Consider the following 24,710-nt stretch of genomic DNA (forward strand, 5'->3'; position numbering starts at 1 on the left):
TCTGTTCTTAGTGCTGTCAAATGAGAGGTGTTGAATTGGATGAATGCAAAGCCCTCTGTGGGGGCAGAACTTCATCACCCTCATGAGACAGGTTGTGTGGCTATGCATTCTCTCAGCATGCATAAATTCCGCAACTGCAATCTGTCCTTTACGCTGGCTGTACCTGCACTGTGCATCCTTAGTCAATTCTGGTGGAGTGATTTCTGCATTTCCTGCATGAACTGTTCTTGCTTTGCTGGCTAATTTTTCTCTTTTTCTTCTCTCTTTCTCTCTTCTTCTCTCTGCTACCCTTTTCTCTGTGTCTCCTGAACCCTCTTTGATCCTCACCATGGTGGCAGAAAGAGAAATCGATTTGGAGAGCCCACTGGAGTCAGAGCAAATGGCAGAATGAATGACGGGACCCCATCAAATGCAGCCATCCAGAACTGGATCACTCACTGGGGCTAGCACTGCTCTACCCCTTCCTACCCATCAACCCTCCACTGCCCATGTCAATGAAGACTAGGATGGATGCTGGATGAGTCGGCACAGTCACAGTAGTGGAAGCTGCTGAGTTTATGAAAACAAATCCTCCTTTCTGAGGGTTCACCCATCATTTAAGCATGACTTTGGAAAATAACAGACAATGGGGGATTCTTTTTTTTTTTTTTTAGTACCAATAAGGGCTTTGTTCTCTTCTCAATGGAAAAAAAAAATGCCTTCAGTCCCAGAGACACAGGGTTCAATATACAATCATGTGGCCTTATGCTAACTAGGTTTCTAATCTGGGCCCTACTTCATATTCAAATGAGCCAGAATACCTGTGACTTTATGATTTTACAGTTTTTATCTGTTGGTACTGTGTTAATAGTCGTGAGTAGGTAAAACAAATCATTGTTCATAGGGTGTGGATTTTGAGAATTTGGACATGTTATTCACAAACCACCGCTTATCTTCTAACCTAAGGCAGGGCTGAAATTCCACCATGGAAAGGTCTTCCTTCTAGGACTTGCAGATTTTGTAACTCTTATATTCCTTGGATTAAAGGTATTAAAATGATACTCATAACAACTGAAAGCAGTGATCCTCCGCTCTGGTGCTGGGGAGTGTCACTTTTTCATAAACAATGAAAAAGGTGCTGGAATCTCTGCTTCATCCTGAACAAACTCTGTACAGCCATGTCTGAGAACCCTTGAATTACATTGTGACTAACCAATCTATTTGGCAATTAAACGGCCACCTAATGAGGGCAGAATCACAGATGAATGGACAGTGAGTGGTCTGGTGACCTACAGGTACAGTCTGTGATAGAGGTGCCACCAAGGGAGGAGATGGGCTGGCTACCAGATAAGCATCTGTAAAATAAACCATTTGAAGTCCATAATGTATTAACAGGCATTGTACTCGGTGTGGTAGAAGAAATCATAACTCAAAAAGGAAAATTTTATGCATGTCCAAATAAGTGCAACATATGACATGTGATATCAGAGGGATACGAATAGTTATAGAACAGAAAAGCTGTCCTATCCAGTAAGAATAGTTAGAAACGCTGCCAGGAAGAAGCTGTGTGTGACTAAGGTTTCATGGGTAGCCAGAGCATGGGCACAGGGCATCCCAGACAGCAGGGATGGGAAGAAGCAAAGTAGAGGTTGGCATGCTGAATTGTCTGGTGATGCTGAAGAGGCTATTCTGAGGGTGGTAAACCTGAGGCTAGGAAGGGGGCTGAGTCCTGAGCACTAGGATTGCGGGCAGGTCTCTAGAAAACCCCTGAATGTAGTAAAGCATGCTCAGAACTGCAGGCCCAGGAAGCTGTGTCTAAAGAATAAATGGCAATTGGAAATGACAGTGAGATGGGTGGGGTGGGGGTGAAGGCACAGGTCCTAGGACTAAGAGTGAGGATGTTTTGATTTCAGTTTGTGGAAATGCCTAAAGAAAACATCATAGAACAGGACAGGACCTGCAGAAACTGAAGGAGGTGGACTAACTAAGGAGCGGGGAGGAGTCTGGTGTGCTGATTGTGCTCTGGGGCACTCACCAGGGCAAGTAGTCTTGAGATACCATCCAGATAAGGCTTTTTGCCTGCCAATGGAGACATGGGAAGCAGTATATCTCTTCTCAGCTCACCATAACCAAGCTGACATAAGCTTTTCTTTCTTTTTTTTTCTTTTTACTAAAAGATGTATTTATTTTTTATTGGAAAGTCAGATATATACAGAAGAGGAGAGACAGAGAGGAAGATCTTCCATTCAATGATTCACTCCCCAAACGGCCACAACGATCAGAGTTGAGCTGAAGCCAAGAGCCAGGAGTCTTTTCCAGGTCTTCCACTTGGGTGCATGGTCCCAAGGCTTTGGGCCATCCTCCACTGCTTTCCCAGGCCACAAGCAGGGAGCTGGATGGAAAGCGGAGCCACTGGAATTAGAACCGGCACCCATATGGGATCCCGGCACATGCAAGGCAAGGATTTAGCTGTGAGGCTACCACACTGGACCCTCTTTCTTTCTTCCTTCCTTTCTTCTTCTTCTTCTTCTTCTTCTTCTTCTTCTTCTTCTTCTTCTTCTTCTTCTTCCTCTTCCTCTTCCTCTTCTTCTTCTTCTTCTTCTTCTTTCTTAATCTTTCATTTTTAGTGGGAAGGCAGATTTACAATGAGAAGGGGAGATAGAAAGATCTATCCACTGCTTCAGGCTGGAGCTGAGTCGATCCTAAGCCAGAAGCTTCTTCAGGGTCTCCTATGCAGGTGCTAGGTCCCAAGGCTTTGGGCCATCCTCTGCTGCTGTCCCAGGTCACAAGTAGGGTGCTGAATCAAAAGTGGAGCAGTCAGAACATGGACTGGCACCCATATGGGGGTTAGTGCTGCAAGGTAGATGATTAGCCAGTTGAGACATCACACCAGCCCCAGATGTGAGCCTACCTTTTCCAATGTCTATTTATCCATCTATCTGGCTATAGGAACGGTTGTATCCAAGGGCAAAGGTGCTTCTCTGGAGCAATGGGAAAGCTGCACATGCCATCCTGCTAGCTCGAGCCACCGATCACGTCCAAAGCCAGCTCTGAATTCCCCTACGAAGAACGAAGTAGTTAGGTCTTGAGGCAAATTTATACAAAACAATCAGACCAAAGCTAAGGGGGCCAGAGTAGCCCCAATGTCTAAGCACCACCACATTGCACGAAAGGGGAATAGAATCCTACACTGCAATTCAGCAGGAAAACAGATTTAAACTACTTATAGTTTTAATAAGAAATATCATGACTTCTCTCATCCTAGTGTTGACTTGCACATGTTTTCCCTCGCCAAGAATTCACAATAAATGTGAATTATTTGTCTGATGAACTGGAGGCCAGGATAAAGCCTGTTTTCCTAGCTTTTGCCTTCCTTGTGGATAAGAGAGATTTGTATTTACTCCCTTCTTGCATCCTTTTTCTTCAAGCCAGAGGGCCTTGGAATCACGTATATTTTAAGGTAGATAATGCTCTAGACCAAGGAGAATTTGGAATCCTAAAGTGAAAATCACAGCATCTGAATTGCACTCAGGGGTAAAATCCCCTTTGTGTTTCTCAAGAAAGCAAGTGACATCCGGGAGGAGGGGAAACTTTGGCAATACTGGTTGACAATGAGCATCCATATAAGCCAGCTAGTACCTGGTGCAGGCGAACTGACTGGAAAGCAGTCCCTAAAGGAGTTAGCTTCATTTACTAGAACAACCTTGAGTTCAAGGTCAGATCCAGTTCTCACCCTGAAAGTAAGCCACAGTGTGCCTCAGACTAGTCAGGTCTACTGGATGGGCTTATCTGTGAAATACAGAGGCTCATTTCCAGCCATGAAATTCTAGGATCCCTCTAAGGTTCTTGGACTCTCTCCAAGGTCATTGTACCTAAAATGATATGAGCATCATCCTCTAGAGGAGGACCCTGGGCTGAGTTCTCAGTCAAGGATGTCAGACACCATCACACTGGACACCCTCAGTGCTGGTGACTGCTGGAAGACATGATTAGAATGGAAGCTCCCTCAGACACCTTCTAAGAAGCAGGTATCTTTGGTCATGTCCTACATGGAAACTACAGTTATCTTCAATGCCAAGTTACCAACAGTTGGAGAAATGAGCAGATGAAGGCTAAAAATCAGTTCATGCCGACCCAGATCCTGCTTTCTGCACCAAGCATGCTGTGTGGGGAGAACAAACAGGTTGGAGCTGTGCACTCAGGCAGGAGCTGGATTTTAGTCTGGTTTTGTTTTTTGTTTTGTTTTGTTTTGTTTTGTTTTGTTTTGTTTTTTTGTTGTGTGTGTGTGTGAGACAACCTCCAGTGTGAGCATAATAATGGTGCTTACTCAGCCTGTGCTTCGGGACTGGAGGAACAACAGATTATTTGGTCCATGTCAGCCAGTTTTCTCCTTGAACAGTAAGCTTCATACTTAGGAAGAAGATGCAAAGAGAATTGTACAATAGAACTGAATGCCAAGGAGAGGGTTCATAGTAGAGGGAACAGATGGGATCTGCCCCCACCTGAAATTAATAGGAGCTCAGGTGAGTTCACCACAGAGCAGCACTATAAAAGGGATGGAAGAAACCCCGAGAGTGGGGCTGCTGGAAGTGAAACAGATTATATACTGCGTAATCCAGGGGTACCACTCAGATAGACTTGAATAGTTGTGTACAATTCACTCTCTGCACATCTGTTTGAGACAGTCTCATGGATAGCCCAATAAGAGAAGTGAAAGGCAGTTGAGGCATCTCGTGTTTTCTCTTTCAGTGGTAGACTGTGGAGTCCCAGCTGCACTGGAGCATGGGCTAATCACCTTCTTCACAAGTAATAACCTTACTACATACAAATCTGAGATCAGATACACGTGCCAGGAGCCCTATTACAAAATGCTGCAGAATATCACAGGTAAGCCCAGTATGCTGCCCCACTTTTCTCTTACCTAGAACACCCATCAGGGCCAAAACATGGTTTTGAAACATGGTTTCTAAGTATGTATAGCCCCCTAGCAAAGAGCTTCCCCTCAGCCCATTCACACACCTTCTGAGCTCCTGGGGTTGCCCCCATTTATATGCAGAAATTAAGTCTAGGGACCAAAACCCAGGCATTTTTTTCTTATCTTTAAATCTAGCTACACTCCCTAGAAAAGCCCCTATTGATGGGCTCACAAAGGGGCCACAGGCTGGCCCAACTAAGAGAAGAAAGGAGGGCCAAGTGGAAGCCCAGTTTCCCTTCATGTAGCCCAGGAATGAACTTGGCTAGTCTCTACCTCATCTTCTGGCTAAGCATTCTTCTGGCCCAATCAGTCCCATTCAGTGGGCTTGGAAAGAGTTCTTCCTTCAAAGACCTGATCCCTTCACATGTATTGGGTTTGGGTGTGGGAGGGAAGAGGGAGTTCAGGGAGCAGCAGATCTGCCTCACCACGAAGCCCAGCACAACTTCTATGACTCAAGCCCAGCTATAGCTGTCCACATCCAGATCACATCCATGCCCACAGACAGGTACAGCCCTTGCTGTCCCCAGGAGCTGTGCAGCAGCACAAAGATTTAAGGGCAAGTGATAACAATGGCCAATTCACTGGCCCCTGTAAAGGTGTGCAAAATATTTTGAGGAGAAACAGTTGGGGACAATGCCTTACCTTTGCTCACTTCTCAGGTCACATTCCGAGAATGAGGATGTAGCACCCCAATACCCTGCACTCCGTCCCTAACAGAGAAGGAGCCCTAGGTTGATGGGAGGGCCCACCAGCTCTGCCTCTGTGACTCACAAGTACTAAGAAAATTCTAATTTCTTTATGTCTCCTGTCTTCTGTCTTCACAAATGGAACAGAGACACAGATTACAGGGTCATCGTAAGACTCAAATCGTGGCCATAAAGGCTGCTTAGCAAAGTGTGTGAAGTAGAGAAGGGCATTGTGCTGCAGAGTACTGAGTGAATCAGTCTCTGTGACTCATGAGGAGGAAGTGCTACCATGGGCTTGGCAGCACAGGCTTGGGATACAGGCAGGAGTCAGCGCTAGCCTTGGTCAATGCACCAAAGAGAGCTGTGTTCATTTGTGAGAACAAAGAGGAACCAGTGGTGATATGGGGCTAAGGAGGAAACATGGTCTGATCCTTCAAGCAGAAAAAGAATGGCACGAGAAAGACCATTTGAGAAGCTACTGCTATGATCCACTTTAGATGAGGAAAGAACCCAGATCTGTTTTCCACATATTACAAATAAACCATTTTCCACCTTCCTCCTTTTTCCCCTCACACAGGTTTGTATACCTGCTCGGCCCAAGGTATCTGGATAAATGAAGCGCTGGGGAAAAGGCTGCCCACTTGCCTTCCAGGTACCTAACTTCCAAAACCTTTGCTTCAAGGTCTCCCTAAGGTCCCACAAGCTCTGCTGTTAACAGAGAATTATCAAGCATGATGCTTTGATTTTTTTTAAGGGATGGCTTCAGACGGTTGAAGGTCAGAGACAACCACACACTTTCTCAAACCAACCAAATTGTAAATTCAGTCTATTTTGCCATACCAATACCTTTCTTCTCTCCTCACTGTCTACTTCTGCACCTTTTCCATCAGATTTTTCATCCAAAACAATCTGTGTGCACTTGCTGTTGCTCCAGGGAACTCAGGAGTGGGATCATCCTGTCCTGGAGCATTTATTCCATTGTAAAGGAGATGGCAATGTAACACAAATAACAAATAACTATGGCACAAAGTAATAGCTTCTTTCAAACAGCGATGTGCTCAAGTCTTTCTGATTGCTGCCTTCCTCAGTGTTCACCTACAGACGTCACTTAAAAATGGGAATAGAATTTTACAATGTCAGTGTGCACACAGAAGCCTCTGATATTTGCTCTGACATTGTCATTACCTGTTTAGATTATTCTCATTATAATCACAATGCCCATATATGCAAATTGCCTGAGAAAATTACAGGCTCCAAATACACACAGTAGTCTGAAGCCAGTGACTTAGGAAAATATTAAACCCAACATTTACTGTATTTAACATTTTTAAAATATTTATTTATTTATTTATTTATTTATTTATTTATTGACAATCTTGACATAATTAGGGTAAAAAGATTCAAGCACTACAGGAAGATGGGCAAGACAATTAGTTCCGTATTGTTTCCTTAATATATCTGATGTAAAAGGAGATTTTAAGGGAGAAGCCCCACCCAGTCTCCCACCCACCCACCCCATATCCCAGATGTGGGGCATGCTCTGAGGGTCTTGCTCAAGTGGTTTTGATAGTTCAACAGTTCTGAATTGCTGCCACTCTCGCTACTCCAAGAACGATGGGGTCGCTGGAGAATCCACTGATTGACATAGTCAATCATAGAGTCTCCTTTTGCCCAGTATTTTCATTGCCAACATATAGCTGAGGTGGTTGATTGACTTGTTCAGTCCTCTGTCTTTTCATGGTTAGGGTTCTGAGTCTGGCAGTTCGATTGGGGAGATCCCCAAAGAAACTTTGAGGTGTTCCCAGACCAGATTCTTGTATGTACTAGCAAGCACAGGGCCTGGCACAGTCCATTGCCCCAATCAGCTGGTGGTTGCAATTGCTGGGTTGGTTCTGTTTCCATCCCTGTCTTCCACTGGAACCAATGGGTGTTTGCAGTCCAGCCTGGTTCTGCCCAGCACATACTCGGCCCTCGCATAAACCAGTGGGAGCTGCAACCTAGTCGGAGCGGCCCACAATAACCCCCACCAGGAGTGCCCCCTACCCTGGTTTGCCAATACGTGTGGCAGACTAGTCCAGTCTGTCCCACATCCCCTTCTGCTCTCATACATGTCAATGGGTATTAAAACCTTGTTCCATCTAACCAGCTCAACTCTCCAGCCTTCACGGATGTTGTTGGGTGTCTTTCTGTCTAGCCACCCCAGTCCCTGTCCAAGTTTTCGTGCCCTTCCGTGGGGGGTGGTAACCTAAGAGGGAGGAGCCCACTATCTCCCTCCCAGGCCACTCCCACTCCTGAATTATGCACTCTCCAGGTGGTTCTGTGGTTTAACTTGACAGAACTAGTCCCCAGTGCCAGCTTCTGCCAGCTGATGCTGTGGCTAAGTCCCAACAAGCCTCACCCACTCTAATTGTAGATTGCATCAGGAGGAATAATCAGCCCAGCCTAGTATTTCCCTGATCTGGTTCACATGAGGCGCACAGGTGTTGTAGCCCTGCCTAGTCTGGTCTGTCCCCATCCCAGCTCACGCTCTCCAGTGGGAGTAGCTGTCCAGTAAGGGAACTATCCCTTATTCCCCTGCCGGTTCTGCCCCCTCCCTTCCTGGTTCTCACGTGTGCTGGTTGGGTGCTGCGGTCACATTCGGTATAGGCAACCTCACCTTGGCATTCCATGTTGTGTACTGCTTTTGTCGTGACCAAACCTGGCTCGACCCACACTCTGTTCCGGTGTTCGGATTTGCTTTAAAAGCAAAGCATGCCAGTGACTAAATAATCTACCTGGTAAGGATAACAGTGAGAAACACTGAAAATTAAGTGTTCTTCCTGATTCTGTTTGCAAACTTGCACAAACAATAGTAACAGCTTTACTGTGTGGTTAAGTATTGGGTGACATTTGTATCTTACTACCTTGATTTGTTAGATAAGCTGAAATAGCTTATTAGATGAATGGTACATTCTAGTAACCTTTGTTATTGACATTACAATGAAAAGGCTATGGATTGTCTGCCACTAATCCTTAAGAATTGAAGAGCACATTAACATTTAGAGGTTAGTCTTGTTTGCACAAAGCATCTTGAATATTATGAAACATAAAATTATTCTAATACCCAGAGTTTGGCAGAGCCATGTAATTTTTATTGGATCAGGCCAGAAGTTCCTAAGTTTTCTCCTAGAACACTGAGATTGCAATAGAATGCAAGTGAGGGTGGAAAAAGCCATTTTGCCCAGCATTGGGATGCCTACCCTTCCAGAGAGCCTGCTGAGAAATGTTATTTGCACCTTATTTCAAATACATGAAAGCTAAAGATCAGAATGTTGCAGTGATTTGTTCAAGCATAGCTCCAAAGAGCTAAGAGAAAAGCTGGAAGACAACCCCGAGACTTCTGACAACAACATGAGCCATGTTGAGCCATTCTCTGGCTCTGATCATATTACATGTCATCTTCAGGAACCTGAACTCCAAGAGAATCACATGCACTGTCTTCTACAGCCCATGGCTTTAGAACAGCTGAAGCCGTTAGATTTAAAAGTTTCTTTTTCCAAGGAGAGAAAAAATAAGGAATGACTGCAGTCGGTAAAAAATGACCCAGTTTCAATGAGAATTCCAAAATGTTTACTACATCATTCACCTCTTGAAAGGTCAAAGGCACATCGAACAAAAAACAGAGTTTAATGAAAAAACAAAACTGGACGTCTTTGAACAAATCACTTGCTTTCCTGGAGCCTTCATTTCTCCATCTCTAAATTCTTCTCTGAGGTTTCTGCAATTCTGACGTTCTGTGATCTGGGGTTCACCAATGGTGCCTTTGTTAGAAAAAGGCACTATTCAGCACTGGCTTTCTTGTGACCATTTACTAAGCCAAAGATCCCTCCCCAGATGAGGTCTCTCAGCGCTGAATGGATTGTTATGCCAAGCCAGTCACAAACCTATCTTGATGCCACCTTGTTGGTTGCCAGCCCTGAACTTTGAATGAGTACAGCAGACCAGAGTTGTAATTACCCATTCACATCTGGACTGGGGTGAATGAATGCCAGGGTACCCCCGGATCATACCAGAAGCATTTGGCATCAGGAAGGACATCTGAAAATCATTGGTTCACCAAGAGGTTGTTCTCCCAAAGTTGCCAAGAAGGCTAAAATATTTCTGGGTCTCTGAAGGACTATTGGGAGCACTCAAAGTCAAGAAGGTAGCCTGGCAATTACAACCTGAAGGAGGTCGACACTCATGGAAAAGGTCCAAGCAACATTGCTTTTAGCCAGCAGGGGCTTGTTACTGAAGACCCTCTGCTCATGGGGCAGAAGCACGTGGCTGGAGGAGGCCGGTGGGACATGGTGCATGCTCAGGGTGCCACTCAGTGGAATGAAGTTGCTCAGACCTTTCTCCTTCCCCTTCAGGTACAACAAAACTCCTGGGTGCAATGATGGGTGGCCCAGGGCAGGGCTCATGCATCATTGCATGTAGATTATGCCATATTTCCTTGACCTTGGATTCCTTGGGTCCTCAGTGAATGAGTAGCAGACCATGGGTCCTTTAAGTCAGAGAAGGAAAGGCTGGGTCGCTCATACCCATGGACTTAACATTAATGAGGCAGTGTGGGCCAAAGACAGGACAGCTGTCTTAGAATCAAGTTAAGCTCCTGCTGTTCTACTGGATAGTCAAATCAGCTTGAGTTCATCTCTTAGTCTCTGAAATGTTTTATCAACCTATGAAATGCGGATGGCCAAGGAAAATGAAATAAAAATTCAAGGAATTTGGAATTTGAATGATCCTTGGAGATCACTCTGACCAGCTGCTTCATTTGGCAGGTCAAAAATCAAAATCTTGGGAGGGAAATTTACTGACTCAGAGTCACATCAAAAATAGAGAAGCCAGGTCACACGCTCAGGAATCTCAGTTCCCGGTCCAGTGTTGGCTGTGATCTGCTAGCCAGTCTTGCAGCGTTCTTCCATCTTGCTTTGCTCATGGAAGTGGAAGTATCCACAGTATGGACCACATTACATACATAAGATGCCTTTTGGGAAAAAGAGAGATAAGTGACCATTATTAGAGATCGGCCTGGCTAAAGGGGGTCTAGCAAGAAAGAAGGAGCTTGGGATGGACAGAAACCGAAATGTTCTGGTCCAGTGCTTGTCCCAGCAAGAGAAGAACTAAACTGAAGATGGGCCAGCACAGGAAGACTGAGACCCGAAAATATCAGGATAGAACAATCCCAATCTGGCATAATTTAGGCAGATCAGGGTACATGGTGGCATAATCTACAGTGGGCAAGATCTGACTTCCTGTTTGTGACTTTCTTCATACGGCTGACCTGACCAGTCTTTGTCTCTTTGTTCTTGCAGTGTGTGGCCAACCCTCCCGCTCCCTGCCAAACCTGGTCAAGCGGATCATTGGGGGTCGGAATGCTGAGCCTGGCCTTTTCCCATGGCAAGCCCTGATAGTGGTGGAGGACACCTCACGGGTCCCAAATGACAAGTGGTTTGGGAGTGGGGCTCTGCTCTCTGAGTCTTGGATCCTCACTGCAGCTCATGTGCTACGCTCACAGCGCAGGGACAACACGGTGATACCAGTCTCCAAGGAGCACGTCACAGTCTACCTGGGGCTGCACGACGTGAGGGACAAATCAGGAGCTGTCAACAGTTCAGCTGCCATGGTGCTGCTCCACCCAGACTTCAATATCCAAAACTATAACCATGACATAGCTCTGGTGCAGCTGCAGGATCCTGTGCCCCTGGGACCCCGTGTCATGCCCATCTGCTTGCCAAGGCCAGAGCCCCAAGGCCCAGCCCCCCACATGCTGGGCCTGGTAGCGGGCTGGGGTATTTCCAATCCCAATGTGACAGTGGATGAGATCATCAGCAGTGGCACACGGACCTTGTCAGATGTCCTACAGTACGTCAAGTTGCCTGTGGTGCCACAGGCCGAGTGCAAAACCAGCTATGAGTCCCGTTCAGGCAACTACAGTGTCACCGAGAACATGTTCTGTGCTGGCTATTATGAAGGTGGTAAGGACACGTGCCTTGGAGATAGTGGTGGAGCCTTTGCCATCTTTGATGACTTGAGTCAGCACTGGGTAGCCCAAGGCCTGGTGTCCTGGGGAGGCCCTGAAGAGTGTGGCAGCAAGCAAGTCTATGGTGTCTACACCAAAGTTGCCAACTATGTGGACTGGGTTTGGGAGCAGATGGGCTCCATGCAGGGTCTGGGGGAGCTCCGGGTGGAGCGGTGAGCGGATTCTTAACCTCAGAGCCTGTCTGTATCCTGGCCCAGCCCAGGGGAGGCTGCACCACACACTTCCAACCGCACACTCCATGTTATTGACCAGACCAAAGGATATGGCACACACTGACTTACTGGGGAGCCCATCTTCCCAAGACAGCCCCTGGGACCCTGAAAAGGCAGTGATGTGGAAGAAGGAAAAGGCTCTAGGCAAGAGACCTGCATCTGTGACCTCAGCCAAGTTCTCTCCCCTCTCAGCACCTCACTCTCCCTAGTCATGTAATGAGGAAGCTGGACTAGAAAGCCTCTGGGCCAATCCAAGCACTCCTCTCCTGCCTGGGTTTTATACCAGTGGCATTGTGCACCCCAATCACTTACCAAATCTATTGGTCCCATGATTGGCACAACTGAGTTTGAATCCAATGATCAGAAATATATCCTTACTTTGAACTAAACTTTGCAACCCTGTATTTCCCCCAGATCTTCCCTCTAGGGGAAATAATTCTATCCCTTCTGCTAAAAAAAAGTACCATTCAGGATTGGGGACACATGGACCACAACCTGGTACCCCTTCTCTTTTAGGCTAATTCCTCAGGAAACTTTTATCCCTGGGATTTGATCCCCAAAAGTTTCTTGCACTCTAAGTCCTCTCCTTTAAGTTATTAAGGGAACTTCAAAAGACAAAGAATAGCCTCAAAGATTTATATTGATTAGGGGAGAAAAGCAGCAGTAAAGTCTGCTCAACCCTCTTAAATCCCTACTGCTGATTAAGAATACCTGATTTGGGCCCATTCGCCTTTATCAAATGCCAGCTGACATCACAGGGCATCTCACCTGCTACTTGAGACAAGCGTGAAGCCTTACCCCAGCTTTGACATGTATCACCTGAAAAGGCAACCTGAACCCCAACGCCACCGATTACTTGGGACAAGAGAAGCCCCACACTGCCTCCTGCTATGCTCTAGGCGGCAACATGGAAGAAAGGATGGGATCAAGACAGCATGAGTTGCTCAAATCTCACAAGGCTGCGCAGCACCCATGGTGTGTGAGAAGATTAGAGAGTGCACCTGAAAGTGTGTTCTAAGAGGTTCACACCCTGATTTCCAGAGGCCAGAGGTCAAGGCAAGACAAGCTCCATGTGCTACAAGCAAGGAAAAGAAGTTCCAGTCCCACATTTAACTGCTGTATAATCTTTTGACAAACCATTTTCCTTCCCTGAGTCTCCATTTCCCTGTCTATAAAAGGAAAGCCTCGGAACTCCTCCAAGTCCTTCTGACTGTGGTGGCTCCACCCGTGACCAACAGCTCCTGCTTTGATGGTCCTAATGGTCCTGTTTCTGCCCTGAGACTCTAAGAAGGACAACCAGAGAAGCCCTTAAGTAGGATTCCAAGAGAATATACCAGCAATTGTCCACACTTCCAATTGGCTCATCAAAACACAGTACACTCCTATGTCTATGGTGCATGTAGATGTGATGTTTTATATATTTTGTATCACATCCTTCACTACTCTGTACAGGGCCTCTGTAATGTTTCTCCTATCAGGGGTCTAAAGAGGAAATAAACCCTCTGTGGATAACCAACAGCTTTGCTGCTTCTGCTAGTGATTTACCACTAACTTAATGAGTGAATATGGGGGTTGAAGATACAAGAGGCAACAAGGATGTGGTTGGTTAGAGACAGTAACAGACATCTGGAACAACAGCAAAAGTTTATGCAGGGTGGAGACCAGGGTTTGGTTTGGCTGTGGTTGAAGAGTTTTTGAGCAAGCTGGCTGGCATTTAAGCAGGCACAAATAAATAGTGAATTTCAAAGCCGAGGGCAGAGTTAGGGTCTGAGTTGAAATTTACTGGCCTTGAGGTGATACAGATGCCATGGGGGCAGATTGCTTCAGATGTTGGAAATTTGCAGAAAAGAAAGGAGTCAAGGAGTTTGCAAGGCAAACACCAGCACCAAAGGCACGAGGAGAAGCCTCCAGAAAGAGGTAGATCCCAAAAGGGAGATCATAGACACAGTAGGAATAGTGGTTTAGGAGGCAGGAAGGACAGTAATCAAGAGACATGAACTAGTCAGCAGCTTTTGACACCACTTGACAGTCCAGTGAATGGTTCTTGCTGGTGTCTGGGGCAAACAGTAAATCATTGACAAAAGAGATTGAAGACATGTCGGTGTCAATAGAAACATCCATGTTTCATGGAGAAAGAGACCCAATATCATTAAAATGTGTCATCACCTAAAGTGCTTTACAGACTAGTGCAATCTTTATCAACATACTAATGATATGTTTTCACAGAAGTAGAAAAAGACACTATTAAAATATACATGGAGCCATGAAAGACCCCAAATAACCAAGGCAATGTTGAGTCAAAAGAATAAAGCAGGAGGTATTATGCTACCCAGCTTTACAATGTATCATCAAATTACAGCAAATTAAGAAATGTGGGGCCCAGCGCAATGGTTTAGTGGTTAGGGTCCTCACCTTACGCATACCGGGATCCCACATGGATGCTGGTTCTGGTCCTGGCAGCTCCACTTCCCATCCAGCTCCCTGCTTGTGACCTGGGAAAGCAGTTGAGGATGGTCCAAAGCCTTGGGACCCTGCACCTGCGTGGGAGACCCGGAGGAGCTCCTGGCTCCTGGCTTTGGATTGGCTCAGCTCCGGCCGTTGCAGTCACTTGGAGAGTGGACCATCGGACGGAGGATCTTCCTCTCTGTCTCTCCTCCTCTGTATATCTGCCTTTTCAATAAAAAATAAATAATAAACCTATAAAAAAAAGAAATGTGACACTGGCATAAATAGATAAATGAACCAGAGGTCATAATAAAGATTCTAAGTGTTAAGTCATGCATTTATAGCTAAGTCTTTGACAAAAGTGCTAAGGACATGCACTGGCAAATGTTTTTTCAATAAATGGTGCTAGGAAAATTTAATACCCAAATGCAGAAAAACGAAAGCATATCCATACCTCTCATCATGTCCAAAATAAGCACTAAATGGATCAAAGAACTAGATTTAGGGCCTTAAACTAGATTTAAGTACTAAATAGATCAAAGAACTAGATTTAGGGCCTGAAAATGTGACACTACTAGAAGAAAACATAGATGGCACACTTAGGCCATTGAAACAGGCGAGGAAGATTTTTTTTTTTATTCAACCCAAAAGCACAGGAAGCAGAAACAAATATAGACAGATGAAATGTCACCAAACTGAAGCCATCAAGATTGTAAAATGATAGCCTACAGAAAATTGTAAGTTACACATCTGACAGGAGGTAAGATTCAGAAAATATATGGAACTCAAACCACTGAATATCAAAAAATCCACCTTAAAAAAGTGTAATAGAAAAAAATGGATAATCGAGGGCCTGGTGCAATGGCTCAATAGGTAAATCTTCTACATCCAAGTGCCAGGATCCCATATGAGTGCTGGTTCTTGCCCTAGTGACTCTACTTTCCATCTAGCTCCCTGCTTGTGGCCTGAGAAAGCAACAGAGGCTGGCCCAAGTCCTTGGGATCTCCACCCACGCAGGAGATACAGAAGAAGTTCCTGGCTCCTAGACTCAGATCGGCTCAGCACCAGCCATTATGGCCATTAAAGGGAGTGAACCAGTGGGTGAAAGATCTTTCTGTCTCTCCTTCTCTCTGTAAATCTTCCTTTCCAATAAAAATAAATAAATCTTTTTTTAAAAGGTAATAGATCTAAACATACTTCACAAAGGAAAACAAACAAATGTCTAACAGGTCCAGAAAAAAAAAATACTAGTTATCAGGGAAATACAACTGAAAATTAGAATGAGATATCATCTCACTAAATTTGCATAGACTATTATCAAAATACAAGAAATAGCAGGTGTTGCTGAGATATGGAGAAAAGGGAGCTCTTGCAAACTTCTAGTGAGAATGAAAACTAGCAGATACTGTGAAAGCAGAAGTTACTTGAAAATCTCAAACTAGAATTGCCATGCGACCTAGCCATCCCACTACTGAGTATTTATGCAAAATAACATTAATCTGTGAAAGAGATCTCTGCCCTTCCAGTATATTGCAGCATTGCTTACAACAGCCAAGATGCCAAAACAGCCGAAGTAGTTTCCCACCACTGCTAAGTAGATAAAGAAAGTGGGGCACAGGAACATTATTCACCCATTCCACAGGTCAAAATCTAGCAAGAACATAGATGAAACTGAAGGCCACTACGTTAAGTGAAATAAACCAAGCATAGTAAGACATGCATCCTACAACCTCACTCACGTGGAGTCTTTAAAGTGTTGATCTCATAATCTTCATAGAAGGTGAAAGTACTATGACACAGAGAAGGGTAGGGAGAGGGAATGGGAAAAGGCTTACCAATGAGTAGCAAGTAAGAAGTTCTGAGTTCCATTGTACAGTAGAGTGACACTAGTACCACATACTTCTCTTTAAATGCAAAATAAACTAGAAGGTAGGACTTTAGAAGTCTTTGCTATAAAGAAATACTAAGTATTTCAAAAGATAGAATTATTATCCCTGATGGGAGATTGTGCACATACTACTCCATACATAGGTACAACTTTGACATACTTATCCATTACAATTTAAAAGTCTGTAGGAGTTGAGTATTTGGCATAGGAGTGAGACATTGCCACTCAGGACAAACACACCCCTTTATGAGGAGTGCTTGAATCTGAGTCCTGGCTCCACTCCTCAATCCAGCTTCCTGCTATTTCACACTCTGGAAAGCAGTAGGTGCAGGCTCAGTAGTGGGTCCAGGCTATTTGCATAAGAAATCCAAATTGAGTTCCCAACTCCCAGTTTTGACATGACCCAGTCCTGACTGTTGTGGCCACTCCAAAAGCGAAACACAAACAGCAGATATAAGTTATCTGCTCGCTCTCTCTCTCTCTCTCTCTCTCTCTCTCTCTCTCTCATTACACTCCTGCCTCTACCTCTAGCCTTCTCATTCTGCCTGAGAAGGGCTTCTATTTATTTCCCAGGAGGCAAGACACAGTCCTTGCATCCTTCCTGCTCCATGGTTTATAGTAACAATATTATACGCCCAGTTATGCAAGTTTTCATTCCTGGATACCTACAAACTTCTATTCTTTTACTAGTTCCCAGCTCTTCAAATGAAAACCTGAATTTCCATACCTTGGTTTCTGCTTTGTTCTTTCAAAAGTCAAATCTGCTTTTCTTTCACCTAAAATAATAGATGTTCCACCTTCAATGGTTGCAGAGCTCCAAAGTAAAGAACATTCCTGTCTGATGAAAAAAAAATGCATCAGACAGAACTTCAAAAATAGCATCTCCCTTGATATGTAAATATTACTATCGAAGTTCCACTTATAGCCCCAGGCCCATTCTATTTTCATGTTAAATTGTAGGTCTACTAAATAAACCAATGCCTGCTATATTTCCAATTTTATTCATTGTCTGACACTTCCTTCTTCCAAATTCACCTCTAAAGGTGAGAAAATATGAAAACTCAATGTCTGCTCCCCTTTGGAGAAGGGGAGACTGTGGAGTGAGTGGAAAGCAGGGAAATGGAAACTTATGGTTAGGATAAGAAGGCTCAGCTTTGTTTTAGAGGCATAGAAGGAAAATACAGGAGAGGGATGAAAAAGTTCCAAGGTCAAGAGTTTAAAAGTGAAACAATCCAGAGCATACAATCAGTTCTGAAGAGAAGAATGTATACATATAGCAGGAGGAGATGGTGAAGAGAATGGTCTTGCAAATTCCCTCCCAATGGGCTCTGAGCATCTACTTACTGGGAACAGAGGTAGCACATTAGTTTTAGCAACTGGCTGAGGGCAAGTGGAAAGAGGCAGGGAGATTATGAAGAAGTCAGCAAGGTTGCAGCGTGTTTGTCTGTGATTTGCTCCAGTCTGATGATACTCACTAAAGTGGCAGGTGATTGCCCGGATCCAGGAGTTCAGAGAACGATTGCACCATTCTCTGGCACTGACTTAAGAATCAGTGGTGCTGGCCTGAGCAGGAAAAGCCTCCAGAGCTGGAAATTAAGAGAAGCAACCTAATACTCTTTGCCACCACTAACTTATGGGATAAATTCAGTAAGCCAGGTTTCTTTTGTAAGTCTTGGGTTCTTTCACTATGTAATGAGAAGGTAGATGGACTAGGGGATCCAAGCTGGGGGTGGAATGGGAGCTAAGTTACACAACACTCTTCCTGGGAACTGACCCAGGTTTCTTCATTGAAAATTGCGGTTTATTGTGGGATATAGGACTGAAAGTAGCATGAAGTAAGAAGTGCTCTTAACTGAAACCAGGAGACATGTAATCCTGCTCAGGCCACAAACACATCCCGAGAAGAATGTAATGAGTGATTTGCTTGGATTATTCCCTTGTGATGTGTCTCCACCTGCTACCCCAAGTCCATGGGAAGCAGTGGACTGATGGTCAGCTGTGTGGGTTTTCAGTCCCACAGAATTCAAGGGAAGGCTTCTCGACAAAGAAAAGATTTCTAGATAGAACCTGAAGAATCTTAGTTGGTCAAAATGCTTTCATTTGCAAGTAGCAGAAACTCAACATGCACAGCTTCAGGAGCATAACTAAAAAGACTTTATCAAAGGGCTTCTGGTAAGGTTATATCAAAGGTCTGAAATATCAGGACATAATGTCTTGCTTTTGCTGTCATCTCGGGTTCCACATTCTCTAGGTTAGTATCGTCCTCCTCAGTGGACCCGCTGTAAACTACCCGCCAGATCTGAGGTTGCAGTCAATAGCTTATCAACCCAGCAGAGCGACTTTCACTTTCTCCATTATGTTTAGCAAATTCCCAAGCACATTCTCACTGGGCTAACTAAGGTCACATTCCCAACTCTGAGCCACTGCTGTGAACATTCCTACCACTGAAACACATTCCTAGCCTTGAAACAAGAGGTGAGGTCAGGTCAGCTTGGCCTGCATAGACTAACTATAGGAAAATAACTGTAGACACTAAGGCAAAATTAAGGTGCTATTGATGGGGACCTGGCACCTTAACTTTTTTTCAGGATTTTTTTTTTATTGGCTTCACCTTGATCATCAAAGTTGCCTTTCATCTTTGCAGTGACGATAGCTTTTTAGAATAGTTCTTGCACTAATTTCTTTTTTATTTAATATATTTTTATTTTGAATTAGGTACAATTTTGTGTAGACTGGGATTCCCCCCAAACTCCCAACCCCCATCAGATTTTTCCCATTTTGGTGCAATACTGTAGTCCTTCATAAGGAATCATAATTCTTTCAGTCTCTTATTTAAGTGTACCCTGACATTGTTGGTACAGACAATGCCAGACAGTCCAGCATCCCATTGTCTACACATGTCCAACAGTTTCATTGGGAATCCATCTTACATCTGGATGCAGAAATGCATGTTCCATTATACCCCCAGGTCTGTATATGATAGACCCAAGTACTCCATCAGTATACATTACCATAAGTGAGAAGTCATGAAACAAGGTAAACAACTGGTATGCATTAGAACAGCCACAACAACAACAGCAACAACAACATCAAAAACAAATCACAGTAACATGAAAAAAAAAGTGCCACTCAGTAACCAACACATGAGTGACAAAAAGGGAACACAGAAGTCTCTTGGGAAAAATGATGCCATCGTATAATTCATGAGTCTGTGATGAATTCGACTAGAGAAAAGAGATTATTTGGAATGAACTAAACTGAAATAAAAAAACATCAAAACACATGGGATACAGCCAAAAAAGCAAACAATCAAAAAACAGTATGGATTAAATTATTAGAGTTATATTTTCCATGTTGGCTTCCTTATATAAGAGAAAATACATGGTATTTGTTCTTTTGTGATTGATTCATTTCACTGAGCATAATGGTTTCTAGTTGGGACCACCTGGTTTTAAATAGAATTATTTCATTCTTCTTAATAGCTGAATAATATTCCATGGAGTAGATGTACCACAGTTTCTTTAACCACTCTTCCTTGGACGCACATCTAGATTGTTTCCATGTCTTTGCTATTGTAGATTGTGCTGCCGCAAATATAGGATTACAGATTCCCTTCTCACATGCAGATTTCACTTCTTTTGGGTATATTCCTAGGAGCGGGATAGCTGGGTCATATGGCAGATTTATTTGCAATTTTCCAAGCATTCTCCATACTGATTTCCACAGTGGTTGTACTAGCCCACACTCCCACCAGCAGTGAAGGAGGGTGCCTTTCTCCTCACATCCACTCCAGCAGGTATTGTTAGTAACCCAGGTTCTTATCTCCTACAGAGATAAGAATTCTAAGCAGAGGCAGAGCACATGGCCAGAGCAAAGCCAATCCAAAGCCAGAAATTGGGAGCTTCTGGCCCTCTCATGCTGATGCAGCCTCCCAAGAACTTGGATCATCCTCTATTGCTTTTCCAGTTCATAAGAGAGTCAGATTGGAAGTAGAGCAGCTAGGACATGAAAGACCACACAAAAGGGGTACTGGCACTTGTAGGCAAAAAATTAACCAGCTGAACCATTTGTGTCAGCCCCCCACAGAACAGTATTTATTAAAAAATGAGAGTGACTAGATATTCACAGATTATGGTGGGCTGTAAAATAAGGAGAAATATCCCCTTGTGAGTGAACCAAGGGTTGCTTAAATACTAAGAAAGAGAGAGACTGCCTGGATATCACCACCAGTCATGATTGGGGGAAAAGCAGGGCTCTCCTACATTCACAGCCTCCTTTATGGGACTGGGGTTAAGGAAGCTTAAATGAACAAACAAATAGAGTGGGCTATTTTATGGCACCTCCATGTGGAGTTTAATATTCATGTGGTCATCATGATGGCGTCACCTTCCTGGTCCTAGAAAGATGGGTGTTTTAGATTTATGGGCAAAGAGATCTCATTATACTGCTAAGCTGGCAAGAATTCCAGATCATCTAGGCCTAACTAGCTGCCTGCCGATTCATGTCATATCACTTACTAGAAAGGGCAATGGACGCTGGGAGATGAAACATCACAGATGTTCTTACCAGTGTGATGGGTAATAAACTGGAAACCTGGCAAGGAGCCAGGTGTGTGATCTCTCCCTCCCTCCCTTGGCTACAGTGTGTGGTCTTCCCAAGTTCTCCCGGACACTGATGGCCAGGATCTTTAATGGACGCCCAGCTCAGAAGGGTACAACACCCTGGGTCGCCATGCTGTCACATGTGAATGAGCAGCCCTTCTGTGTGGGCTCCCTGCTAGGTAAGGAGAAGGGGGATGGGTTGGGAAATCCAAGCTGGGGTTGGATTGGGAGTTAAGGGACACAACACTCTTCCTGGGGAGTGACCCAGGTTTCTTCATTAAAAATCACTGTCCGTCATAGGATCTGACAATGAGAGTACTATGAGAGAGAAAGCAGTCTTAGCTGGAAGCAAGAGACATGTGATGCTGCTCGGGCCACACACTCTGAATCCTAGGCAGTGTTGGCACAGAAAAGGACTACGTCAGAGGGGGTAGATTCTCCCACCTGAATGACAGCACAGGGCACTGACATGTGGCCCTGAAGCAGTGTGTCTGAGGACTGTGAGATCCAAGAAAACTGATCCCTGAAACAGCGTGCCCAAGCATTGTGAGAACCAGGAAATCTTGTCCCAGGAAAGCAAGGAAAAGCAGGTTGATAAGGCTTTCAAGGTCCTTCTTAGGAATTTGGGTCTCAACCTCAATGCTATGGTGGGTTTATAAACACCTACTGGAAAGTTCTTTCCAGAGCTTAAACAAATTTAAGGAAGTAATTCAATGAGGTGGTTATTATAAGAGTGGGGGAGAGAAGCCATTAGCTGCAAAATGAAAACAGGGCAGGAGAACGAAAATAAGGAGGCAGATTCGAAAGTGAGGGAATCTCTGCTTTTGATTGCAGTGGGAACAAACATGGGGGGTTAGATAGATATCCCTCCAACGTTCTGACTTGGATGAGCTAAGGCCAGGTCTAGACCTGAGCCCTTCATAAGAAAAGTCCTGGGTGGCTTCACCTCCAAGTGGGCAGCTCCTAGGCCATTAGACACACCTCTCTCTCAGCCTCATTCTCCTCCAGATCAGTCAGTGTGGACAGCATCTTGGAGAGGCAGCAACCAGGAATATGTGAAAGGGCTATTGGGATACATGAAACCCCAGCCCATGAAGAACTGATCCTGCTATGGCCACAAGTACACAGAAGAGTGCTCTCACTCGATAGGGCCTCCCAAAGATGCCAGGAGTAGTGAGAGGAAGATATGGGTAGCCAGATAAGGCTGAGGGAGGTGCAGGGTACAGAGGGCAGAGAAAGGACTAAGAAAGAGAAGGGGCAGAGCAATCAACAAGGGTTCATGGACAGAGACAGAGCTGGGCACATAGCAAGAGAGAGGACCTAAAGAAAGACAGTGAACAACCTGAGAGATCCAGAAAATGACAGCAGCTTCTAAATTATTGAAGAAAGAGAACAAAACAAAAGAGAATAATGTAACAGGTAGAGAAAAGCTGGTAAGAGATGCCTTAGAGAGAGAAGAGAGGCTCAGGCAGGAGGGAGGGAGAAATCAGAGGGCAGCTTCAGAGAAAAGGAGGAAAATGCAGCCAGAGCCAAGCAGAGACCACTGCTTCTCCAGATGCTCATGATGCTGCTAAGACCCTGGGAAACATGTGGGTCTGTGCCTAGCACTGTAAGAACCCTATTTTCCTCAAACCTTGAGTTTGTTAAATTCTAGAAATTTCTACATGCATCTTTATTTATTTCCTGTTTGTTCACTGTGGCTTAGATTTGGACTAGGTTTGACAGATGTTTAAAGTTCATCTTTCTGCCCTCAGTCAAGCTACAATCTCCCTTCAGAGCACACTGGCACTTGGGCCCCGCAAATGCAGACCTTCCCCACAGTTCTCTTGACCTACAATCTCTTTCCTTCTGTGATTCAGTCAAAGGGTTGAGAAGCAGAGGAAAGTGAGCTAGGAAGGAGGCTGAAGAACAGAGGAAGGTGAGACATGGGCTGGACAGAGCTGGGACAGAAGCTACATCTCAGGACTAACCATTGTACACCCCAGGGCTTATCTAGACAGCCCAGAGCTCTGCCCTGAGCCAGTCTCCTATCCTGGGTGCTTGAGCCCACCTGATCCACCTGGAAACATCTGGCTGAAAGATCATACCCTGGCCAGAGATCAAAATGTCTCAATGGGCAAGAGTAGCCATGGAACTCTCTAGAATCTGGGGGCCAGAGTACACAGTTCTTAAAGGACCAAGGATCCTGGCAACTTGCTCCAGAAAAGCACCCATGTCCTTGACTCTCAACTAGGACCTGATGGCCCACACCAGCACCTCTCAGAACCTAGAGTCTCCTTTTCTTCTAGGTTAGTCTTAGGTATAACTGTGGGCTCAGCTACTTATGGTCTTGTCTGTCACTCTCCCAAGGGATGAACAAAAAGCCTGACCATCTATGAAACACAAAGCAGAAAACTTCCTGGTCAAGGGCAGAAGGCAGCAGAGACACAATCATGCACTGTGCACACCAACAGGAAGCCTGGGGTCTGCCCTTGCCCTTTCTCTAACCTACTAGAGAACTCTGGTTCTGCCTGCTTTTCTCCAGGCCTTAGGGGTCACCTCTATAAATAAGAGGTGGTTCCCATTACTCCTGGCAGCAGAGCAACCTGGGACAATATTCAGAGCACACTGGCACTTGGGCCCCGCAAATACAGGCAGGCATGCACTCTGATTTCTTCTTCTTGTTTTCCTTCTTCTTCTTTTTTTTTTTTTCAATCGTCCAGGGATTTCCAAGGTACAACCAGTGCAACTCACTACTGATCATGTTGTTCAGGACATCTCAAGCTTTGATGGTCATGTGGACTACTTGGGAAAACTATGAAAGTGTGCATTCTGGTCTAGTGGGGCTGAAGTGGGGCCTAATAGTCTGCTTTTCCAAGATGCTCCTGGGTGATGCTGATGCAACTGGCCCAGGGACCACACTAGCCAGGCCTGCAGCACCCTTGGCTTCAACGAGCCCTGAGACCCTCTTTCAAACCTTCAGTCAGGATTGGATGGGGAATTATACTGCTTATCTTCTGATTAGAGTCACTTAAGTGTCAGACTTGAGCCATGAAATGCAATGACCACTTGCAGCATCTTGGACCAGTTGGGAGATCCTGAGCTGGAGGCAGGATAGAAAAAGAGTAAGGCAAGGCAGTATACACATACACTCTGTTCTCCAGGCTCCAGCTGGATTGTGACAGCCGCTCACTGCCTCCACCAGTCACTTGATCCAGATGACCCAACCTTGCACAACACAGATCTGATCAGCCCTTCAGACTTCAAAATCATCATGGGTGAGTGAAGGGTATGCTAATTCCTGAGGACAGTGGTGATTCTAAACTGCCATTCCCAAGGCATGTCTGCTCACTCACTTGTTCACTCACCCACTTATCAGAGCAGGACACCTGGGCGGAAGATTCAGGAATCCAGAGTCAAATGCAAGCCTCTGGTAATAGGACTGTGAACAAGTCACTGAAATCTAGGTTTCAGTTTCCACAAGGGCAAAGTAAGGGGCCTAGTCTAGATCATTTCCATAGTCCTTTCAGGCCCTCTGAATTTATGGTTCCTAACAAATCGCTCATGTACCTCTCAGACCTCCCCCGCCCCTTTATAAAGTCAAGATCACAGCTGATTCAGCTCAATGCAACACGTTATTTAGTCACTGATACTGTGCAAAGACCAAAGGACACAGTACAACGAAGTCGTAGTTTCCTCCTGCAAGGAGCTTGTAGTCTCACAAAGAAATGAGATCTAAGTATTGCATTTCATATGTAAAGCAGGAAGGTCCAAAAGAAACAAGCAAAGGAAAGTAGCAGAATATGACCCAAGTGGGCCCCTGCCACCCACATAAGAGGCCTGCGATACCCAGGCTCCTGACTTCGGCCTGGCTGAGCTCT

At 44.9% G+C, this 24,710-nt stretch overlaps 1 protein-coding gene across 3 annotated transcripts in view; it reads left to right on the plus strand.

Annotated features, from left to right (window-relative positions):
- MASP1 (MBL associated serine protease 1) overlaps window positions 1-24,710 on the plus strand; it is a 76,260-nt gene that overhangs the window by 45,894 nt on the left and 5,656 nt on the right. Inside the window, exons 9-12 of one of the 3 annotated variants that reach the window (XM_004577773.4) lie at window positions 4,729-4,866; window positions 6,218-6,292; window positions 20,892-21,029; window positions 23,994-24,107. In XM_004577773.4, the coding sequence (XP_004577830.1) occupies window positions 4,729-4,866; window positions 6,218-6,292; window positions 20,892-21,029; window positions 23,994-24,107 (465 nt within the window). Of the gene's footprint in view, window positions 1-338; window positions 750-4,728; window positions 4,867-6,217; window positions 6,293-10,976; window positions 13,429-20,891; window positions 21,030-23,993; window positions 24,108-24,710 lie in introns of those variants that run through there. The other 2 variants (XM_058662132.1, XM_058662133.1) reach the window with 2 other exon arrangements.

The sequence above is a fragment of the Ochotona princeps genome, chromosome 3 (genome assembly GCF_030435755.1).
Source record: "Ochotona princeps isolate mOchPri1 chromosome 3, mOchPri1.hap1, whole genome shotgun sequence".
Classification (NCBI taxonomy): Eukaryota; Metazoa; Chordata; class Mammalia; order Lagomorpha; family Ochotonidae; genus Ochotona; species Ochotona princeps.